Source organism: Microtus pennsylvanicus, chromosome 9, assembly GCF_037038515.1.
Source record: "Microtus pennsylvanicus isolate mMicPen1 chromosome 9, mMicPen1.hap1, whole genome shotgun sequence".
In the NCBI taxonomy this organism is placed as follows: domain Eukaryota; kingdom Metazoa; phylum Chordata; class Mammalia; order Rodentia; family Cricetidae; genus Microtus; species Microtus pennsylvanicus.
In genome coordinates, this window is record NC_134587.1 from 13998581 (window position 1) to 14020647 (window position 22067).

The window sequence follows — 22067 nt, forward strand, 5'->3', positions numbered from 1 at the left end:
ACTTGGGTTCCTAGCTGCTTTCATGGCTGAAGTAGCTAGGGATGTTTAGTTATCTGAGAATTGGACATATTTTATTTTGGACAATGAATCTTTTCTTCACAAAGAAAGTTTTCTGTGTAACAATTACTGTGTGGTCATCATAATATTTGTTTTCAGGGTCATCTACCAGCGATAGGATTCACAGAGGGGCTATTAAAAGGAAACGAACAGGAAGTGGGCCCTGGGGTGGGGGGCAGAATCAGAGGTGATTAAGTGTTGTAAAGGCACTTTCTCAGGATGTAGTATTTGCCACCCCTTTCCTCTCGGCTCCCCGGCCATTCCTTGGTCAGGACTGAGGATGTCTGCGGTCAGGTTGCTCTAAGCACGTTTGTGGCTGCACCTGACTCTTCAATTATAAAAGACAAGCAAAAGACAGTAGTTACCCACCTCTCTGCAAGGCTCTCAGTACTGACTGTCCTCATACATTCAAGGGTAATAATATAAACATTTGGGTTGGACGCATACTTTTTAAACAGTGTCCAGACTGTTGCTGTTACTGTGATTCTACTAGACACTTGGATGAAGGTTATGGGCACACCCATGACCTTTGGAAAGAAGGCCTCCAGCGTTGAGCATTGTGCTTAGAGGCCGATGGTGAAATCCAGGCTTAGCCTATAGGGTCCAATGCAATCAGCTGGGAAAATGATCCCCATCCCCCATTATCCACTTTTGAGACCCTGCATTCCCAACATTGTGTCCAGTCAGAGAGATGGTTTCTTCCTCTGAATACAAAACCAGCATGCGTGGAAGTGAGTACTCTTTTCATATGCGCACCCTTCCCATTTCCAGATGGCTTGATGTTGGAACGGTACATGGAACTGGAGGTCACCGCCATGCTGTGCACATTCAAAGTGGGACACTGGTGCCTTCTGGCTGTTGCCAGTGGGTGTATCTGTTTATCTGTGCGAATAGTAGTGGACATTCGTCTGTGGAATGTTGGCTTCCATTTGGCCGATTTAATCAGGAGAACAAGTGGGTCTTGCTGGGAGGAGCTCCTGCCCCCTCAGAGCAGAACAGGGGCATTTTCAGTCTTGCCAGAGGTGGGTGAGGACTTCACAATGACCCTTTGCTGAGTGGAAAAGTCAGACTTTTCTCTGTGGACTATTTCTCTGTAGTACCTGCACATTTTGTGGTTCAGGGCCTGATACAATATATCCTGAGGCAGGAATGGAGGGAGGGTTGTCATGGCCTTCTGCCAGCCACCAGCTTCCCATTAGGCGTTTTCTACAGAAGTCTCTTGTTTATACTAATCTGACAGATTTTGTATGGTTCTCCCCTGCCGCATACTGGATCCATCTTTAAAGCGGGAGGTTCCCAGCCAATTCTGACAGAACCTGGCTCCTCAACGTAAGCTGCACCATGACTCCAGAACTGCAGATGAGAAGTGCTTTTAGGCAGGTGGCTTCCAGGCTAGGTGCTCAGAGTCCCCTGCTACATCTTCCTCTTCTTGTGTGTACCCAGAATGGAACCCAGTTCTGCCTCCCTTGTCCACAAATGGCCTCCGTGGCGGGATGCTATGTGTTTCACCGCCAACAGAACACTTATGAGAGCCCACTGTTTGCTAAGCAGTGGCCGAGGGACCATCTTAGTGAGAGGCTGAAGGGCATGGAGCATCTCTGGGAGCCTTGAGGAAGCGATTGGCTCTGCCTGAGGTTCTTCAAGAAGGCTTCAACTCCTCATCAGCCCCTGGAATATATCGTTTCCCCGCCTCCCTTTTAACAAAACCGGGTGCTGTTTGCTAGTGAAGAGCTCGCGCGTTTTCCTGCAAGAAGCACTCTCAACTTCAGAGTCGAAGTTCTAGAAAATAGTTTTACCGTTGAGGGGCTAGACCTGCTTGAGTGCTTCAGACGGTTTCTGTTTTCTGATGCCCCTGCACAGAAGCCTCACACACCCTATCGGATGCACTACCGCTGAGTGTTCAATGCATTTTTAATCTGCAGGTAATCATAGTCACAGAGTAGCGTGGATGTGTGTGCGGTGCCTTCCACATATTAGTTAAGAAAATGAAACACCTGGGAATAATTCTTGCTCCTGATCTCACTGAGTCGGGCGCAGTGTAGCAGCATCATAACACATATTCAGCACCCCAAGTGTTTAACTCATGCTTAGCATTTACCTAGATGTCCCTAACAGTAGTGTTTATCATTGGAGACTGTTGAACTGTTACCCGTTTTTCTCTATGACAGACGCCCCAGTCCCTGTACCTTCTGCAGGAGACTTGAGCATAGTTTACCCTTCTGGCTCTTCCCTGGTTGGGTTAGTGTAGCCTGAAACCTAAGGTAAGCTCTTTAACATTCTTTCTAGCTTGATTCCATACCCTAGTCTCCTGCTATCTTACTTGACAATCAGACCCAGGGGCTACTTTTTTTCTGTGGCATTAATGAGGTGTTTTTTTTTTTTTTTGATGAGTTCCATACAAGGGCTACCTCTCTTGTTGAGGACTGTGACCTCTAAATGCTTTGCCAGGCTCGCTTGCTCAGGAAGGTCAGAAGTGAAACATAGGGTTATTTTACAGTCTCTGTCTTAATGTCTGTCTGCCTCAATCTCCCCCATCTTAACCCTTTTTATAAATTTGACAAAGGCAGAAGGGCCTATATCAACTCTATGAGCTATGACATACAAGGTCGCTCATGTTTGTGGCTATATTGGAAAACGTTGCTTTGTGATGTCGGACTCCTCACAGCCTCCTGGTTTTGTACACTCATGTAGACAGAGCTCCCGTAGAATCTGTTTTGTACATTAATGCATAGATAGAGCGGCCGACATGTGACACTTTCCTCCCAATTGCCCTTTTTCACGAGTGACCTGCGATGTCACTCATGTTCCTGTCACAGGGAACGAAGCCGGTGGCACAGGCATAGCTCTGTGAGGTTTGTTCTCTGTGTGGCCGAGTGGAGAGCAACATAGAGTAAACCAGTTTGGGCCGGTTCCTGAAGCATAACAACATTATGCTAAACCATTTGCAGTGTGGTCATTTTTATTGGTATGTATTATTTGTACACAGTGCTGGGGGTTATTATTTGTACATAGTGTATAGTATTTTCATGTCCGAACATAGTGCCTTTTGAGTGTGGTCCCTCTTACAAACCTCAGCATCCTTCATCTCCTCTCCTCTCTTCCTGTTAGTCCTCATCCTTCTAGTCTTCTGCTTTGCTTCTACGTTCACGACATACATATATGTGATTCTGCATATGTAAAACAAAGGCATGCTATCCATTTCACACGTGAAATCTATGATTGTACTTTCATGTCATTTATATATGATTTTTGTGTATCTATATAAAATTCAGGATCCATGAATCATCAAAACTATGCAGTGTTTGTCTGAAATTAACTTAGTCCCATAATCTGAGTCTTCATTTCCATCTATTTTGTTGCAAAGAACCTTATTTCGTTATTTCTGACTGTCCTTGAAGTCTCAGACTAGCTTGTTCTGCATTCTGCCCAGATTGATTCCATACCCTCAGGTTCCTGCTTCCTTGCTTAAAATCAGAACCTGGCCCTGCTTTCTTTGTTTCTCCTGTGGTATTAACTAGATGGTTTTTGTGAGCTTAGCCCTGGTGAACAGTGCTTCAGCAAACGCTGCTGTGCGAGGACCTCTGTGACAGGCTGACTCAGGGCTCTGAGTATAGGGTATAGGTGAGTGGTAGGGCAAGTCTACTTTTAGTTTCTGGAGGGACCCCCATGCTGATGTCCCTAGTACCTGGACTGGTTCACATTCCCACCAGGGCTCCATGAGAGTTCCCGTCTGTCATTACCCTTTTACTGCCTTCTTCAGTCCTCGGTCACACCTGTATTTAGCAAAGGTTTTCACCTGTTTAGGGGGATGTTTCTTCACTTGACTGTTTCTGTTGCTGGGCAGAAGTGTTTTAATTTCATGAAGTCTGGTTTGTTGCTATTGTTTCCTGAGCAAATAGTTTTGTTTTGTTTTTCTCTCAGAAAGCCCCAGCTGCACCTTGAGTGTTTTCTCTACTTTTTTTTATCTCACATTTCAGAGTTTCACATCTTACACTCCGGTCTTTGATCCATCTGAAGTCGGTGTTTGTACAGGGTGAGAGATAAGGACCATGTTTCACTCTTTTACATGTGAATATTTAATTTTCCAGCACCATCAGACAAGTTATGTGATCATTTTTCCATCTAGACAGATGACGGCTTTATGTGCATGACCTAAAAGATATTTTAAAATTTGGCCCATGGGGTAAGAATGGGTACAGCTGGGAAACCAAATGCCCATATTAGTTTTAAGCAAAATGTGGCCCCAGGAAAGCTTCTGCTTGACTCAATACTTTTGTGTTGAAGACAGCAACAACAAACTCATCGCCAACCTGAACAGTTGGGGAGAGCTCCCACAGATCTGGCCTCACAGTTTTTTTTGCAAAGTCCAGATACCCTTTCTAGGTCCAGTAGCTGTACCTCTGTAAATCTCACGTGTATCCATTCACCAGCGTCTCCCCTGGTCAGTTTCCGGCCGTCATGTGACTGGTTGGCTTTGTGGGCTGTAAGGTTGGATATAAATAGAACAGAGTAAGCTGGGGAAGGAGGGCTGGAAGAAAGCGCGTGAGCCAAAGCCATTTGTTTTGTGTACTATGTGCCACATGCCAACACTTCTATAAAGACAACCTGATATGGCTCTGGACTGTACTTATTGGCAGAGTGGGTCTATGGCTGATGAACATAATTAGAGCCCTGTGTGTGCTGGGAAAGGCCCTAGCCCTTATTAAAGTTTGGCTTGGCGTTCCTCATGTAAGTAGGGCGTGATGATAGACTTTGTCCCAGCGGCCATCGCGAATGTCAGAGGTTAATGCCACGGCCAGCCCCAGCCTTGCAACTTGGGGAAGTTGTTACTGGGAAATCAAATTCATCCTGACTTTAACATAAACTAACTCTGTTGTGGACTCAGTGTGTACGTGTGTGTGTCTGTGTGTCTTTGTATGTGTGTAACATACTAGACATTACGGTTATTAGAGGGAAAGATACTGCTTCTTATAAGAGAATATTCTTTTTAGCCCAAGAGCTGAATAATTTAGGGTGCATCAATGGCAGGGATTATTATACAGTATTAAAATGACAAGTTGATGGGATACCGCATAACCTGGAAAGATTTCCCTAAAGAGCAATGCTAGCTGTACTGGTTGGCTTTTGTGTTCCAACTTGACACAAGCTGGAGTCATCAGAGAAGGAGGAGCCCCAGGTGAGGAAACGCCTCCATGAGATCCAGTTGTAAGGCATTTTCTCAATTAGTGGTCAGTGCAGGAGGGCCCAGCCCATGGTGAGTGGTACCACCCATGGGTTAGTGGTCCTGGATTCTATAAGAAAGCAGGCTAGCAAGCCAGTAAGCATCACCCCTCCATGGCCTCTACATCAACTCCTGCATCCAGGATCCTACCCTGTTTGAGTTGCTGTCCTGACTTCCTTCAGTGATGAACAGCAATGTAGAAGTGTAAATCAAATAAACCCTTTTCTCCCCAACTTGTCTTTTTCGGTATTGGTGTTTTAGCAAAGCAACAGAAACCCTAACTAAGACACTAGCTAAGTTTTAACTAGGACTTATTGTATACTGGACACCATTCTAAGAGTTTCCCACGAATTAATTTGCTAGGTCTTGACAACCCTCCTTTAAGCTGGGTATTCTTATCACCATCTAATAGATAAGAAACTGAGGCATGGAGAAGCTAAATAATCCATCCAAGGATGGACAGTTATGATGTGGCGGCATTAGGGTGTGAACCTATGTAATCAGTGGTCAAAGGTGCTTTAAACTTGTGTCTTCTTAGGACAGATATTAAAATTGATTACATCAAGTCTTGCTATAGAATATTAATTTATCAATCACGGCTGATGAATTCTTTGAGTGGTCTTTTACATTTTAGGTTCTTCTGTGTACCATGTTGTATCAGACCTGAAGAAGCTTTTAGCCTTTTGTTTCCAACTTTAGAGCTCTTTTCTTTACCTTCAAACCACCAGAACCTTCCCTATGCTAAGCTTTGGTTCTGGTCCCTTAGGTGCTATACACATACAGCCTGAAGTTGGTCTTCCTCACGGTTTGCAGGGAGCAGTGGGTCCCAGCAGGAGTGCCTTATATTTACTGGACTGCCATTTTCCAGGACTGTGAAACATATTATGCTATATTGAGTCATACAAATAGATTTTATTAGTTCATTAAGGAAGCTGAAGTTTAGACATTAGGTCTAAAATCACAAAGGGGAGGGAATCCACATCTTTGATGAGTAGAATCTTCACAGTGGTGCTACAAATGAGACTGGCCCCATAGGCTCCTAAGTTTGAGTGCTTGGTTCCCAGTTAGTGGAACTGTTTCTGAAGGATTAGAAGGTGTGGCCTGTAGGAGTAGGTGTGGCCTTGATGGAGGAGGTGTGTCACTGGGGTGTGCTTTGAGGTTTCAAAATTGTATACTAGCCAAGTATCTGTCTGCCTGTGACCTGCAGATCACGATGTGACACTCTCAGCTACTGCTCCGTCTCAGTCATGGTGGTCAGTGTCCTGCCGTGATGTTCATGGGCTCAACCTTTAAAATAGTAAGCAGGCCTCCAGTGAAATGCTGTCTTAATAAGAATTGCCTTGGTTATGTGTCTCTTCACAGCACTAGCACCGTGACAAAGACAGTCACCTAACCTCATTTTTAAAGACCTTGCTCACCTAAGATGTGGAAACTGCAGCGATTAATGGAAGGCCCTTCAGGTGATCTTAGCTCTGGTTTTTGACTTAATTGGCTCTGAACTGGTAATTAGTGTGGCATTCACCACAGGTATCAGTGGAAGAGTGGCTTCAAATAGAAACTAAATGGCTCTGCGTCAGTCTTCTGGGGCTGCTATAATAAAACATCATAGGTCAAATGTCCTGAAACACAGACTAAGTTCAGTTCCATAGTTCAGAAGGCTGAACGGTGTAGCTCAAGGTGCTGGCCAACTTGTTTTCTGGGAGTCCATCTTCCTGTTTGCAGGCCCAGTACCTTTCCTCTGGATGGGGAGAGGGGAAAGTGTATTCTTCCTTGTCAGTTACAGTACTGAGATGATACTGAAGAGCCTTTGTTTTCTGTGACCCCCAAAGCCCTCTTGCTAAATTCATAGTTGGGGGGGGGCTTTTACCATATGTATTTTTAGTCTGTAGCGATAGCTCAGGTTACTGTAGCTGCCCAGCTTGGCTTTATTCCTCATAAGAAATGACCGTGTTGAAGGGTTTGTCCCTCTTGTGCCAGGAGCAGTCTCCTTTGGACTTTGATCATCTAGTGAGTGGCTTGCCGCATGGTAGGGCTTTAGTTACTCTTTGCTGATGAATTAATATCAGCGACGACTTCTCGCTGCCTTTTTGAGTCTGAGGTTGTCTGGTGGCTGTTAAGTCTGTGCCTTCGAGTTAGGTAGCCAGGGAGTGCCGTTTCAGGGAGGTGTTACCGCGTTAGACTCTGTGAACACGGGTTTATACAAGGGAAATAAGTATGAAGTATGTGATAGTAAGTATGAAGGAATAAGGTGCTCGGTAGGGGCTGTGTGATGAAGAGGAGAAGGGGAAGTCACCGGAGACCCACACTAAGACATTGGCTTGTGGTTAAAGATGAAATTTACGTCTTTGTTTCTGATTCTCACAACAGAAAAGGAAAACACGATGCCGTGTGTTTCTTGTTTTCTCTTAAGTTATTTAGGAACAAGATATTTTTCTACCAGCACTACATACAGGGGGGAATTTGTCATTTGGGTCATAGAATTAAGAACTTTGACCATACTGTTTAGACACTTCTGGCAACACTGATAATGATCTCTCTCTCTCTCTCTCTCTCTCTCTCTCTCTCTCTCTCTCTCTCTCTCTCTCAATAAGAGACACTGATGTCTTCGTTTCTTACAGACTTACTGAAATCTAAAGTTACTGACGCTGTTACATATCCAGGAAGTATTTCTCTGGGTAACTCAAATGTGAGCGCAGATGTGCAGTTTTCTGGCGATCACCTCAGTTCACGCCACAAAACAGATGGGGAAATTGATGCCCACCCAAAGTCAGACATCAGCCTTGGTCATGAATTGAAGGAAACTGCCACTGTCTGCCATCACCGTAGTTTCTGTCTGAAACTTAGAAGCTGTTGTTTGCTTGGAACTAGCAAAGAAATGAGTGGAGATAGAGTGACTCAAAACTGCCTAGAAAGATGGAAAAATGCAAGGTTTTTAGTCCGGCACACGGGCCACCATGCTATAGAGAGTTTCACTTCACTTTGGCCGGGAGTCTGAAATAAAACGATAAATGCTCCAGGCTTCCTGGTCCCAAGGATAATCGTTACTGGAAGCACACCATGAGATGTTACCGAAGTGTGTTTCAGCGTCAGAGACCACTGGCCATTTCACTGTTCCATTTACTTTAGGTTGTGAACACTTGCTCGTTTCCTGGATTTCTGAGCCTACATTTTCAAGGCTGCCTTTTAATCTGTCCAGCAGAGTACATAAAGATCCTTAAAGCAGAACTGACTTATTCTTTCTGAAAGGCCCTTTGGAAAATTGAGAGATCACCTCTTCCTTTCATGTCAGTGTGTGGATTCCCTTTACCTGGGGAGTCTTCTCTCGAGTCCAGCAGGGTTCCAAGTTGGAATCAGCACTCACAGTAGAACACACACTTTGTACCTCAACTGCACAAAGCTGGTCTTAGCCGTCCTTGGCAAGCTGCATTCTGAAGCTGCCTTCCAGAAGGTACTGGCCTCCACCCACCCACACCGAATTGAGGACCACTGGTGTCTTGGCTGCAGCAATTCGGAACAAAACAAGCAAACAAAGAACACATACCAGCTAGCATGCCTTGTTCTGGAGTCCTAAGCCTATGTTTTCCAATTATTGCAGGAGGGAAAACAAAAATCCCCTCTCTTCTCCCTCCCTGCGAGGGGGTAGACTTGGTCTTTAGGATGCTCTTTTGTTCAGCTTGGTTCTTGATGCCTTTTGAAGTTAAAAGGATGCCTCTGGACTCAGAGCAAGAGCTCCTAGTGTTCGGTAGATGGCTATATCCTTTCTTGATATTGCAGCGGGCTTGTGCCATATAGTTTCCTATTTGCTGTGTAGAGATAAAAGTCGTGATTCTTTAGTTGGCTGTGATTCTAACTAAGGAAGAGTCTTCTACAGCCAGAGATAACCCACTTCTACTTTTGAGAATTTCTATTTGTGACTACATTCTTGAGTGTATTAGTGGCAGTCTGGGGTTGTAAGTCCAGGACATATGGGAAGGCCTGATGTTATATACACCTGTTCAGTCCTTTCTGGGAGCTGGCCTGCTTTCTGTTCTTCAATTGCTCTGATTAGGAAACACTTGGGACTGTGTATTAAGGGTGGAAGAGAGAGATGGAGAAACTGATTGTAGAACGATATGGCATGCTGCCCGCAGCTAGTTAAAATGTTTGTTGATTTCTCTGCTGGGTCCCAGACCCACTGCTAACCAGCTTCTTAGCGCTTTCTCTGTGCCTCCCTCACTGTGAGTCTCTTGTTCTGGGGACTGGAAAACACATTCTGCCAGCAGCAGGACTCTTTGTAGTGTTTGACTTGATATCTGGAACATTCTGGATTGAACCCAAGTCTGGGCTGTGAGGCCACCCTGGTAAGACTGAGGCTGAAGGAGCGCCCTGAGGTTGGGAGAGGAAGGCCATTGTCACGCACCAGTACTCTTCCTGTTCCTGAAAGGGAGGCTCACTTGCACCTTCTCTCCAGGTTGGTTCTCTTTGGTGGAGCCTTTGAGTACTGAAGAAATATTTTCCTGGCAAGGCCAAGGCAAGCGAGGAAGGGCAGGCTGTGCTCTGGCTTGTGGGAAGTAGGCAAACATCACAGATGTGGGCGTTTGGCACACTGACTCAGATCCCAGCCCAGGTACTTACCTATTAGCTATGTGACCTTGGGCAATGTTGCCAGGTTCCCATTTTCTCACATATAAAATGAGGCCGATAATGAAAACGTACAAGCTTTAACGGGAATTTTACAGCTATAGTGTTACTGTGCCGTGGGTGATCAGCACATGGGGTTCACACAGGTCGGGCTTCTGTGTGTGGACACCTTGAAGGGAGAGGACTGGTTGACTTCCGGGTGTTAGAGTCCCATCTGTCCCCCTTTGTACTGTCCCAGGCTCAGGCTGTGTTCTTTCATTGGACATCTAGGAGGGAATTTGGGCGATTGGGATGTCATTTTTTGGTTTCACTTGTGGAATTACGATGCCTTGCTCTGGGGGTCTTTTGCCCTGATGGCATATAAATCTCATTAGACGTTCTTGGTATTGTGCCACAAATCATGACTCCTCTGCTTCCCGTTCCTTTAAAGCATGGATAACAATGTGGCTCTGTCTTTTAGGAGTCTTGAGTGCATTAGCTAATGATCAAGAGGCCTTAAATATGAAATTTCCATGAATGCCAAGGAGCTTCTGCAATGACACATTTGCATAGTTTTCTTGGCATCCCTAAGAGCTGCATTTGAAACAAGAGACTCCTAGGACAGATTTCTGTTTTTCTAATTGTAGAGCAAGAGCTGACACCCTGGGAGTGTTCAGGATGCTAAATCTCAGGACATGGTGAAAGTCCTGAAGGAGCCCAGGAAGACCTGGGAATGGGTGTGAGTTGGAAGTGTAGTTCAAGTGAGGCAGGACCCAGGGGTCATAACAACTTGAAGCTCAAATGGAGTTGTGCTCAACTTGCCTGCCCCTCTGTCCTCAGAGAGACACTGGGGACTTTTCTTCTCTATATAGTCATTTTAAAACTGAAGGGGCTCTTTGAAGATGTCCCTGGTAATACTTTGAATATCTTCAGTCAGAGACTTAAAATAATAGACATTGTAAAAAAAAAAAAAAAAGGTGCGTAAGTGCCAGTCAACTGGTGCCGTTTGATAGCGGATGTCTTTATTTTCTTTCAGGTAGCGGAGCAACGGCTGTGGTCCAGGCAGCCCTGTGCAAACCCAGGCAAGAACGCGTAGCCATCAAGCGGATCAACCTGGAAAAATGCCAGACGAGTATGGATGAACTGTTAGTGAGTATCAGGGGAGGGATGGCTGCTTCCTGCTCTTCATGGTCTGGGGCTTGTGGACACGGTGAGAAAAGAACATGGTGTTGGTGGGTAGTGTCTCCCCGGAACTGGCTGCACCCCTCTCAGGAGTAAGTGGCTTCGGTGTGCGGTATTCAGACTGCACAGCCCCGTGGTCTCAGTGTGGCATTCCATTTTAGACACGGAGAGCTCTGGCCTGAGGTCATGGATTTGTGACCCCAAAGTTCAGATGTCCACCTTCTCTTGGGTCTTTTCTGAATAGTTCAGCTATGAATTCCTCTAGAAGTGTATTTTGGGCATTTCTGCTTTTATAAGTCACAAAATCATATACAAATTGAGGTTTTGGGTTTCTCTCTCTCTCTCTCTCTTTCTCTCTCTTTCTTTTTTTGTCATATACTATAGACTGCATTTGGCTCATGATCCAAGTTTGCTACCTTGAATTTCTTCTTTGAAATGAAGCACTTAACATAAATAACTGGAGTGTGTCTGTGTAGATCTGACTGGAGTAGCGTTGGTTGGTTGAAGGAACATTTGCTCTGGGCTTAACTGACTCATTATTAAATGAACAGCTTAGCAAATGGTTATTAGTTACCCAGTAAACTGTGAAGGGTTTTAGACTTTAATCTCATAAATATGGTTGTTGTTCTGCCTGCCAGGATTTCCCCCCCCCTTTCCCTTTCGGCCATTTATTTCAGGACAAAACTGGAGTGGAGGAGTTAACCGATGGGTTATCCCAGACTAATCCCAGCACAAATATTAGTCCAGTAGCACCATGCAAGCTATGCAGTATAATGACAGTTGGCTCCACATGAAGAAGCCTTTTGTTTTATTCTACACTGGGAATGGAATGCCGTTAACAAGAGCTTTTTGTCTCCTCCCAGAATATAGCTTTTCTTTCGGGCTTAATTACAGTACGCTATAGTATAAATTAAGTTCACGGGTAGAGCTGTACTTTTCCAGACCTGTTTGGCCTTCCATTTTAAATCGGGTTACACAATGCAGAGATCTCACTGGGATTGAAGCAAAGGACTGCCAGCTGAAGCCCAGATTAAAGCAAGGGCTTCTGTAACTAAATGTTAATTTAAAGTCATTCATTTATGTCTTCCCCTCTCAGAATTTCAGCTATGCATTGCTTCTGTGGGCATTGTTGCTGCAGAGGACTTAATCTGTTTCTGACTGGGTAGTGACCAGCACAGTTGGGCCTTTGTCATCTACCAGCCCTCAAGGTCACCTTCCCCCGAGTGGAAAAAGCATTGAATAAACTGTGGGGAGAGCTGGGTCCCGCTTCGGCCACTAACTTGTTTTTAACTTCAGTTGCATTGCCTAATAGCATCGGGCCATTTGAAGAGAGAGAGAGCTGAATTGGAAAATCCCTGAGGTCTCTTGGGAGTCTTCGAATCCTGTGTCTGTGCATAGGATTTTTTTTTAACGTGAACTGTACATTAACATTTATGCATTGTTTGAAACATCCCTTAAGAGCCTGCCTATGGTGTTTGTGTTTCACGGTGGTGCTCTGTTGGAGCCCCAGCCACCTTCTGACTACCAGCCGAGTAGCACGTGTACTTTGAGTGTCCTTGTGCTGCAGTCTTGGGCGCAGCTTTTGGGCTGCACTGGTGCTGTGATCTGGGCTCTTTCAGATCACATCTTTCTAGTTGCCCTAGGCCATTGGTAACTTTTTGTCACAGTTGGCAAACAAGCATGATGGCCAGTTAGAGCCAGATTGAGGGCCAGAGGAGACCTCCTCACTCCAGTCCCTTTCTTCCACTTCCTAGGACAGTACACATTCCATCTCACACTGTAGGCAGTCTGGCTGTCTGCTCAAGGGCTGGGCTCTTTATTCCTTTGTGCTTGGCACCATCAGTCTTTATGAGTTGTCTGTTAGCAGTGCTCGATTTATTTTTCTGACCCCATTTCCCTCATTGTAATGCCCAAGCTGTATAGAATATACGCATACCTACTTACCATAAGAATAATAAAGTAAGTGTAATAAATACATATAACAAAATAAAATGGTGAAAATTTCCGTTTTAACAGATGCTAAATTCTTAAGTATATTGCTTTGGTCTCAACTTTGCACCTCTGCTCTTTTATGCTTTGGTATGTTTAGAGACGGTGGGAGGAAGGGCGCTGGTCCTTCAGGGTATACTACGATTCCTAATTTCATATAAAAATAATTAAGGATTCTGAGTATAGCCTGCCCAAGGTCATTAGTAGAGCCTTCCTTTGTGGTCCAGGTGATTGACACAGTCGCATTGTGTGGAGCAGAGTTCCTGTGCCCTTTCGACCTCCTGCACTGCATGCACTTTTATTATTCCTGTGGTTTCACATTTTGGCAGCGTTTGGACATCCGGTATCCTATTAATCCTTTAATTCCATGAATGCGTATTATCTCCAGGTTGGGGACTGCATCATCTCACAGAGGGTGCCATGTGTTAACTGGAAACCATTGTCCTTAGAAGAAACAATGGCCACTGGGGTCTTTATCTTGCAAGAGCATTATGTCATAGAAATCACAATTATCAACTCTGTACTAGCCCTAGGAACATCTGCCTCCCCCAAGGAATTTTTCACCCCGGACCCCTTCTCCTCTCTCTGTTCCCAAGCCTGGGCTTCATGGCCTTTGCCCCTTGATGTGGGGAATTGACATGTAGAACCAGATGTGGTGATACCCAGCAGTTTTGGACAGTTGACTCACTGTACCTTCGGCTGCGGCCATGGCCTTGGCTCCAGGTTTTGCTGCAGAAGGAGACACGTTGTTAAAAGTGTTAATCCCTGTGCCAGTTCCTCCAAGAATATAAGGACGAAAGGAAATGCCAGCTGAGCTCCTTGGCACCGAATGACTGCCCATCTAAACTTACCCGTTGAAATGAGTTCTGCTAAACTTCTTCAAGGTTAAGCTTGTCTGTTTATTTGATAGTACATCAACATCATTTCTATAGTGTGCTTAGTCTACGAGAAGCTTAAACTGCTGCTCATGCACAACCTTGTTTTATTTAACTCAGCAGTAACTAGAGGCGAGCCCTCCACAGTGAACGGTTTCATTCAAGTGCTGTCTGACATTTTCCTACTCTGAATGTGTGCTTTCTCTCTGTATCCCTTTGCATTTTCCTTGTCACTGTGGAGTGTCCCGTGACTGACTGTAGCCTGTCAGGATGACGTGCCTGTGGCGGGCAGGGTGTGTTGCTGTCAGCTTCATGGCTCTCTGTTTTCAGGAGGCACGCTTCTCGTGCTCTGATTATTTCTCAGGTTTGCTGATCCCACGCTTGCTGTCAGCCCGTGTTCGTCCCCTCCGCAGCGATACTGGAATAAATGGAAATTTGAAGTAGCATATCACTTCCGGGAGACGTTTTTTTAGTTGTGAAGCATACTTCACCTTTACCAGCTGCGTTCGGAGCCTCCCAGGGTTTCCTGTCCTGTGGGAAACCCTGGGCTAGTAAGTCGTCTCTTTGTTTAGGAAGAGGAGAGGCGAGATTGCTGAGCAGTGGTCGCTTCAGCAGGTTGATAGACAGATTGCCGGCTGTGAGGTGGGAACTTAAGACTTGCTGAGTCTGACCATTGTCCTGTGGACTGATAGCTCCTGGGGAGAGAGCACTGAGCTTCTTGAAAGTGCTTGCTTGCTTCCCCAGTCTGTGGTCAGCCTCAAGGTTAGTATCACTATCCTAGGATTCCTTATTTGAGTTTTCTTATTATCTGTTATCTAAGTGGAGAATTAATGATCTTTTTTTGAAAGCATTTATCTTTTCAGACCTTCATCCGATGATAAAATAAATTCCATAAACATCCCATTCATTTTTCTTTACCTTACAATTCAGCTCTTTTCCAGCCATCGGGATGCTGTCCTTTATTTCATTCACAGGCTGCTGAACATGTTTGACTCAGTAGTTAATTTGGCTGTTTTGTTTTTGTTTGCTTTGTTTTGACATGATCTCACCACACAGCTCATATTTGCCTCACACTTTACTTCTCCTGCCTCAGCTTCCCAAGTGCTGGGATTATCGACACGTTGCCCAGCATCTTCTTGAATCCTACGCTTTAACCATACTTACTGCCCATATCTTTTCCTCTGTCTGGAGTTCCTCTGTTTCCAGGCCGTCTTTGGTTTAGTTATGGGCAGTTTGGCTTCATCGCCTCATCCACCCTTGTGCAGCAATTCCATTGAACATACAGTTTAATCATCAAGTTATACCTTGTCAGGGAGACCCTCACCCAGGAACTGGAGTGCTTGTTTCTTTAAGAGAGTAAGGCAGTGGGGGCAGGAGAGAAAAGAAAAGAAAAAAGGAAAAAAAAATTGCTCGGGGATTACATTATGAAATCATGTAATGGTTTTAGTTTGTGATGGATGACAGGTGTGTCAAAGTCACTGGAAAGGAAACAGTGACGACACGAAGTGACGGCTGCTGAACGCTGTGTCAGAGGACTTGCCTGCTCCCCACCTTCCTGCAAGCACTGCCCCCTCGAACTCTGTAGTGAGAGATACAGAGAGAGGAAGAAGAGGTAGAAGTAGGCAGAGTCCCGCCTTTTAAAGGGACAGGGTACCACCTGCCCTGCATGTGTGTGTGTGTGGTGCCCTCTGCCAGGTCCCCAAGGGGCGGGGCCGGGTGTGCCTGGATGCTTACAAACTCACTTTCACCTAGTGCCGCAGTCTCTTTCATTTCAAAGAGAGTCATACTAGATGGCAAAAGTCGTGGCTATTTTAAACCTTAGTTCGTTAAGGACGTACTCTTCGAAGAACCACTTAAATGAAAATACAAATTACTAGCAAGTCGGGCTTACGTTGACCGTAGTTACTGTGCTGTAGCTATGAAAGTCTGTTGGAAAGTTCTCATTGAGGGCATGCAGTGTGCCCTCGTCTTCCCTGTGTCTAGACGTCTTTCCTTCTCTCCCTTCAATTGTCAGAGTCCTGGCTTTCGCCCTTCTCTTTCTCCGTCATCCTTGCAAAGGCCATCTGCTCTGTCACCAACAAGTCATCTATTAATCAAGACTTTTTTTTTCCTCCTCAGCAAAAGACATTGCTTTCTGCTGCTGGGTTGTTGTTTCTCTCTTCATCTTCAATTCCCTCTCTCCCTCCCGCCCTCTTCTCTCCTCCTCCTTAGAATAATAAATTAGCTCTGAATTATAGAGTGTTTTGGAGAAGCAAAAGCTTTGGAGGGTTCCCTGCGTGATCATTTTGAGAGGACTGGTTAACCCTAACCGTAACGAGATGCAAGTTTTCCCATCTCTTTATTGCAGGGGTATGATCTGAGGCCCTCTGAGCATGAGTCTCCCCTTTATTTGAGGCTTAAAGAAAACAGACAAGCACCCCCCCAAAAAACCCCAAACAAACCTTGACTGTGTTGTATTAGCAAAGTTGATCCTTTTTCAAGGCATGTTTATTTTTTATTGTAGGAAGATTATTCTGCTTAGAACGCTTCCAGCTTCGCGAGTTGGCCTCTAAACAGTACAATTTCTGAGTGTTTTCTTCATTGCATCTATGAAAGTAGTTTTTGATTCCATTTGGTTGTATTAATTTTCTAATTAGTCAAGTGTCTATCTATATTCCAGCTCATTCCTCCTCATCTGCGGGACAGATTGCATGTGACTGTTCCTTGTAGTCTTTTACACTACGTCCTTAAATTAAAAAAAAAAAGTGCAAGCCTACTTCACTGCGTGCAACACCATTTGAACATTTTAGTCTCAACCACAAGTTTTCTACTTTGTTGCCATTCAGCTTTGTAATTCTTTTCCTATGCTTCAGTGTTTGAGTGTTTTTTCAAGTATGGTCCCGTTGGAGGCAGGATTCAAAGTGCAGTGTGGAGGAGGCTGTTTTGAAGATAGGGAAATTTAAAGAAATTAGAAAATAATTACTTATATGCAAAGCAAATTCATTTCTGTGGTTTTGGGCTTGGATTATTAGCTTATAAATATGTATAATTTGGTCGGAAAAGTAGTTTTCAGTTTTAGAATATTATATTTAAAAGTTATGTCATAGTTTCTTCAGATACTAATTAAATAATACTAATTGAATTTGCATTTAAATGTATGTAAATACGGTTGTTAGAAAAGTTTGCCAACATGGTTAAGTCTCATCCTCAAAAAGTCAATAAAAATGAACACTGCAAAAGAGAATTCTCTGGGTTTCTACTTGTCAGCGACTAAGACCCATCTAGTGTGTGTTCATGTGCGCAGGTGAAGCAGAGACCTACCTAGTGTGTGTTCATGTGCACAGGAGGAGCAGAGATCTACCTACTGTGTATTCATGTGCACAGGAGAAGCAGAGACCTACCTAGTGTGTATTCATGTGCACAGGAGAAGCAGAGACCTACCTAGTGTGTATTCATGGGCACAGGAGAAGCAGAGACCTACCTAGTGTGTGTTCATGTGCACAGGAGGAGCAGACCTACCTAGTGTGTGTTCATGTGCACAGGAGGAGCAGACCTACCTAGTGTGTGTTCATGTGCACAGGAGGAGCAGAGATCTATCTAGTGTGTGTTCATGTGCACAGGAGGAGCAGAGATCTATCTAGTGTGTGTTCATGTGCACAGGAGAAGCAGACCTACCTGGTGTGTGTTCATGTGCACAGGAGGAGCAGAGATCTATCTAGTGTGTGTTCGTATGCACAGAAGGAGCAGACCTACCTAGTGTGTGTTCATGTGCACAGGAGGAGCAGAGATCTACCTAGTGTGTGTTCATGTGCACAGGAGGAGCAGAGATCTACCTAGTGTGTGTTCATGTGCACAGGAGGAGCAGAGATCTACCTAGTGTGTGTTCATGTGCACAGGAGGAGCAGAGATCTATCTAGTGTGTGTTCGTATGCACAGGAGGAGCTGAGACCTATGTAGCATATGTTCATGTGAAGAGGTATCTAGCATATGCTCATACACAGGAGGAAGTGCAGAAGGCACTTCAGATGGAATGTCTTTTTGGTCGTGTGTCTTTTTCTGAAGCTGACAACTGAACCTGGAGTCTCACACATGCTGGGCCATACTCTACCACCAACCACACCCTACTCTCTCACTGTTTTGCACCTTTTGATTGCTTCATCCTTCCCTTAAGGAAGTTTCCTTTTTCTTTCTGTTTTCAAAGTATCTAGACCTTCTCACTTGTAATCTTTTTTTTTGGGGGGGGGGCTGCAGTTTTGAGGCAGGGTTTCTCTGTAGCTTTGGAGTCTATCCTGGAACTAGCTCTTGTAGACCAGGCTGGCCTCGAACTCACAGAGATCCATCTGCCTCTGCCTCTGCCTCCCGAGTGCAGGAATTAAAGGCATGCACCCGTGGCCCGGCTCCCCACCTGTAATCTTGCTGTCAATTAGAATGTACTCCCATAAACTCAGATACCAAACCACAGGAAAATAGTGGCAGAGCACAGTCTTTGGTTCTTTTGTAACGCTATAAACTAGGATGTTCAGCTCCCTCCTTAAATTGGGTTGTCACTGTTGATACTTCCCCCCTAAAAGATGCAAGCGTTTGCCTCATAAGAGTATGTCATTTTTATAGTTTGAAAAGAATCGATGTGACACTTTTATAATTGAAAGTGACAGCCAGAAGAATACTTTGCCCTTGTAAAAGCTTTGTTAATCTTCTGATTTTTGGCTAACATTAAAAATTGCTTGTTTATTATTATTCACTTGCTTTGAAATTAATTCACTAATCTGTTCTTGAGATCTAGTCTCACGTTTGCCCAGGCTGGCGCCAAGTTCTGTATGTAGCCGTGAATGTTAAGCTCTGACCTTCTGCCTCCAATCAGTAGGTGGAGCGGGCACCCCCATGTTCAGCTTTGTATGGTGCTGGGGATGGAAGCCCAGGATTCCTGCTTCATGGGCAAGCAGGCTACAGATTGAGCTACATCTCAGCCCTTATTCTGCTTCCTTTAAGCCCTGCTGTTCATGATATATGGTTAGTTAAAAGCAGTGGTTACATTACCCTTCCTGATCATGCAGTTACTGAGGAAATAAAAAATGGACCCTTACCTTCTGAAGTGCTTTTATTAACTTGGTTATCCCCATATCATTTAAGGGATTATTTAAGTACTTCGAGAATATCATGTATGTTTCAAAGATAAATTTTTGCTATTATTTGCATTTGGATGAGAAATTTATAAATATCATACACTTTATATTTTTCCTTTTTCTTCTATCTTCAAATTTGTAGTTGTCTTTTTCTTTTTCACTCTTTGCATGTGTATATATTAGACTTTTTTCTGTAACACTTTGAGAAAACTTACCAGGATTCATAGAGTTTATCTGTGGGTTATAAGGGAGCCACGTTGAATAGCTAGGGAACACAGATGGCAGAGATCCAGCGGCTGTGGTAAAGCTGGCTACTGACTCCCCATTTTCCCCACCTGTGGTTATCTCAGTGGCCTAACCTGCATTACAGGAAACCCTTTGATCCATCAGGGCCAGGAACAGGCGAACAAGCTTCTGGGGTCAACTCTATGCCTTTAAGGCTGAGCCACATGCTAACCCTTGTAGTGAGTGACCAGTACACAGACCCTCCTCTGCAGACAAGGAACTGAGACACTGACCAATAAGTACCCCAGGTTACTTTTTAGTATAATGTTACAGCCTAGACCTGCAGGGGCTGGGTAAACCTCCCTTTGCTTTCCCCATACTGTTCCTAAGTAGAGAGTAGTGTTAATCACATTTTACAGGAAAGGAAAGTGAGGCCCCAAAAAAGGCTGAATACCCTGCCAGGGTAATCAGGGAGGTAAAGGGCAGAGCCAGGGAGATGAGTATGGGGCATATTATATGTATAATATATAGCCCAGGCTGACTTCATAGCCGAGAGCCGAGATCCTCCTGCTCCAGTCAGCTGCAATTATGGGAATGTATCAGTATGCCAGGACAGAAGGTAAAGTTCTTACAGATTTTGGAGAATCAGATTCTTGTAGCTATAGTTCCTCTTTGTATATTACTATTTATAGGAGAAAGAATTTGGAAGTGTATGGCGGGGGAGAATAAAGATCATATATCAGTACAACACAATCCCTCATAAATAGTGCATTAATCTTTCCATTTGGCACTGGGAGACATCCCCCTCTAATGCCTTTGAGAACTTTATACACATTTTTTTTATTTTTCCACCGAGTTTAAGGGGCTTGTGTCAGGTTAGCAGTGTAGCTCAGTTACTAGAGTGTTTGTCTAGCATGCACAAGCAACTATCACTGTTACATAGTGAGTTTGAGGCCAGCCTTGACTGTGTTAGGCCCTGTCTGAGAGAGAGAGGGGTGAAGAGGAGAGACCAAGACCTCTGACTCATTCTGTTTGCAAAGCTTGTCTCAGCCATGAGGTGTCCTTTGTTGGGTTGTCCTTCGATCTGTTCCCATATGGCCCCGGCAGAGGGTTGTTGCTATGTCAACTGCTTCAGGGTTGCCCTGCCTTAGGTTGGGTTTACTCCTTAGAAACTTGGCCTGTGATTGATGCATTTCCACTGAAGCTGTGTTAGCAGATTTGAGCCTGTGCCACGGCTTGATTTGCACTTGATGACATGTGTAAGTCTTTGCCACCACCTCCGGGGAGCTGCTGGGATTGCCCTTCCCTACAACTGTGGCTCGGGCTGCCCAGGTTTGACCTCTGTTATTTTTTCTTCACCCAACTTTGACATCCTGTTCTCCATCTCTGTGGATGGCTTTTGCTTTTGCCCGTCCATGTGAATGTTAAAATCTCTCCTCCTTCCATCTCTGCTCCCTGTTCCTCTCCTCAGTTTGGGCTCAGCTGGTGAGCCTCTCTTCTACCTGGCCCTCACGGCAGTATCTGTGTTTGCTCCCCCGCCCTTGCTCTGCCTTGTGACGCTTTGCTGGCCTCCACCCTCAGTCTGAAGTTCTGCCACGCAAGGCTGGGCTCCTGGTGTCAGAGCATAAACACTGCTTGGAAGCCTGCTAGAAGGTACGCTAGGCCTTGCCCCGGACCTGCCCCGTGGAACCTGGGTTTTTCCACATTGGGCGTGTAACCCCATGTACAGGTTACAGTTTCAGAAGCCTGGCCCCAAACTACACTTCTGCATAGGCTGTGACCCAGTTAAGGGAATCAGAACTGGATCTTTCTGTAGGAAGAATTGGATACAAAGTTTTCATTATGTTAGTTTGTCCATCCTTGGGCAATGCATTACTTATCTTTTGAGAAAAGAACAAATGACTGTTTTTTAAATAAATGTCTTTCTTAATTATGTGAATGAACTTAGGGCATTCTGGAAAGATTGGATAATTTAACTTGTAAGACTGTTAGGAGGAAATTCAAATAGTGGTCTCACCACTCTTTTGATGAGTAGACTCTCTTCCCTTTCCCTCCCTCCCTCCCTCCCCCTCCCCCCTCCCCCTCCCTTCCCCCTCCCTCCCTCCCTTCCTCCCTCCCTCCCTTTCCTCCTTCCTTTTGGTACTGATGGTCCTACCTGTATACTGTGGAGCTATACACCAGCTCTAAAGGGGGACTAATTTTTGTACAGAATATTTGATTCAGCAAATACAGTTTTCAATGTTTCCTGTTTGGTACCTTGCTAGAAGGCAGCTAAAGCAAATGCTGATCTATAAATGAAGGTACAGATAGGCCTGGAGAGGACCTCATTCTTCCTGTAAATGTATTTCTGTCTCCGTTTAGCCTCCTTGATGGTGTAGGGAACAACTGATAAATCTGTCGCCTGTGTTGTCATCAGGCCCTTAGGCTTTTGAGGCCCCGTTACATGGGGGAACTATGAGGTAACCCAGATGAGACAGGAGTATGGGGAGTATGGGGGCATGAGATATGCACTCCAAAACTAAACGGTGGATGGCTGTGGTGCTGCATGGTAGAAGCACACGAGGCTGTGATGCACAGACTGATGGAAATCTTCCACCAGCTCCCCACCCCTTGTTTGATCTGCCTTTATACTGCCCCTGTGGTTGTGTTGGGAGGAGCCTGATCTGTGATGGGTGCTACCCAGGCTTTAGAGCTCTGTAATGTATACAGATACACACATACTCACAGAGACGAGGGGGGTGGGGGAGAGAGAGAGAGAGAGAGAGAGAGAGAGAGAGAGAGAGAGAGAGAGAGAGATTGATTGCTCTTCAGCATGAG

General features: G+C 44.9%; 1 protein-coding gene across 2 annotated transcripts in view; it reads left to right on the plus strand.

Annotated features, from left to right (window-relative positions):
* Nucleotides 1-22067, plus strand: part of Stk39 (serine/threonine kinase 39) — a 249030-nt gene that overhangs the window by 49615 nt on the left and 177348 nt on the right. For both annotated transcript variants that reach the window (XM_075984980.1, XM_075984979.1), the window contains exon 2: nt 10914-11026. In XM_075984980.1, coding sequence (XP_075841095.1) covers nt 10914-11026 — 113 coding nt within the window. The remainder of the gene's footprint in view (nt 1-10913; nt 11027-22067) is intronic.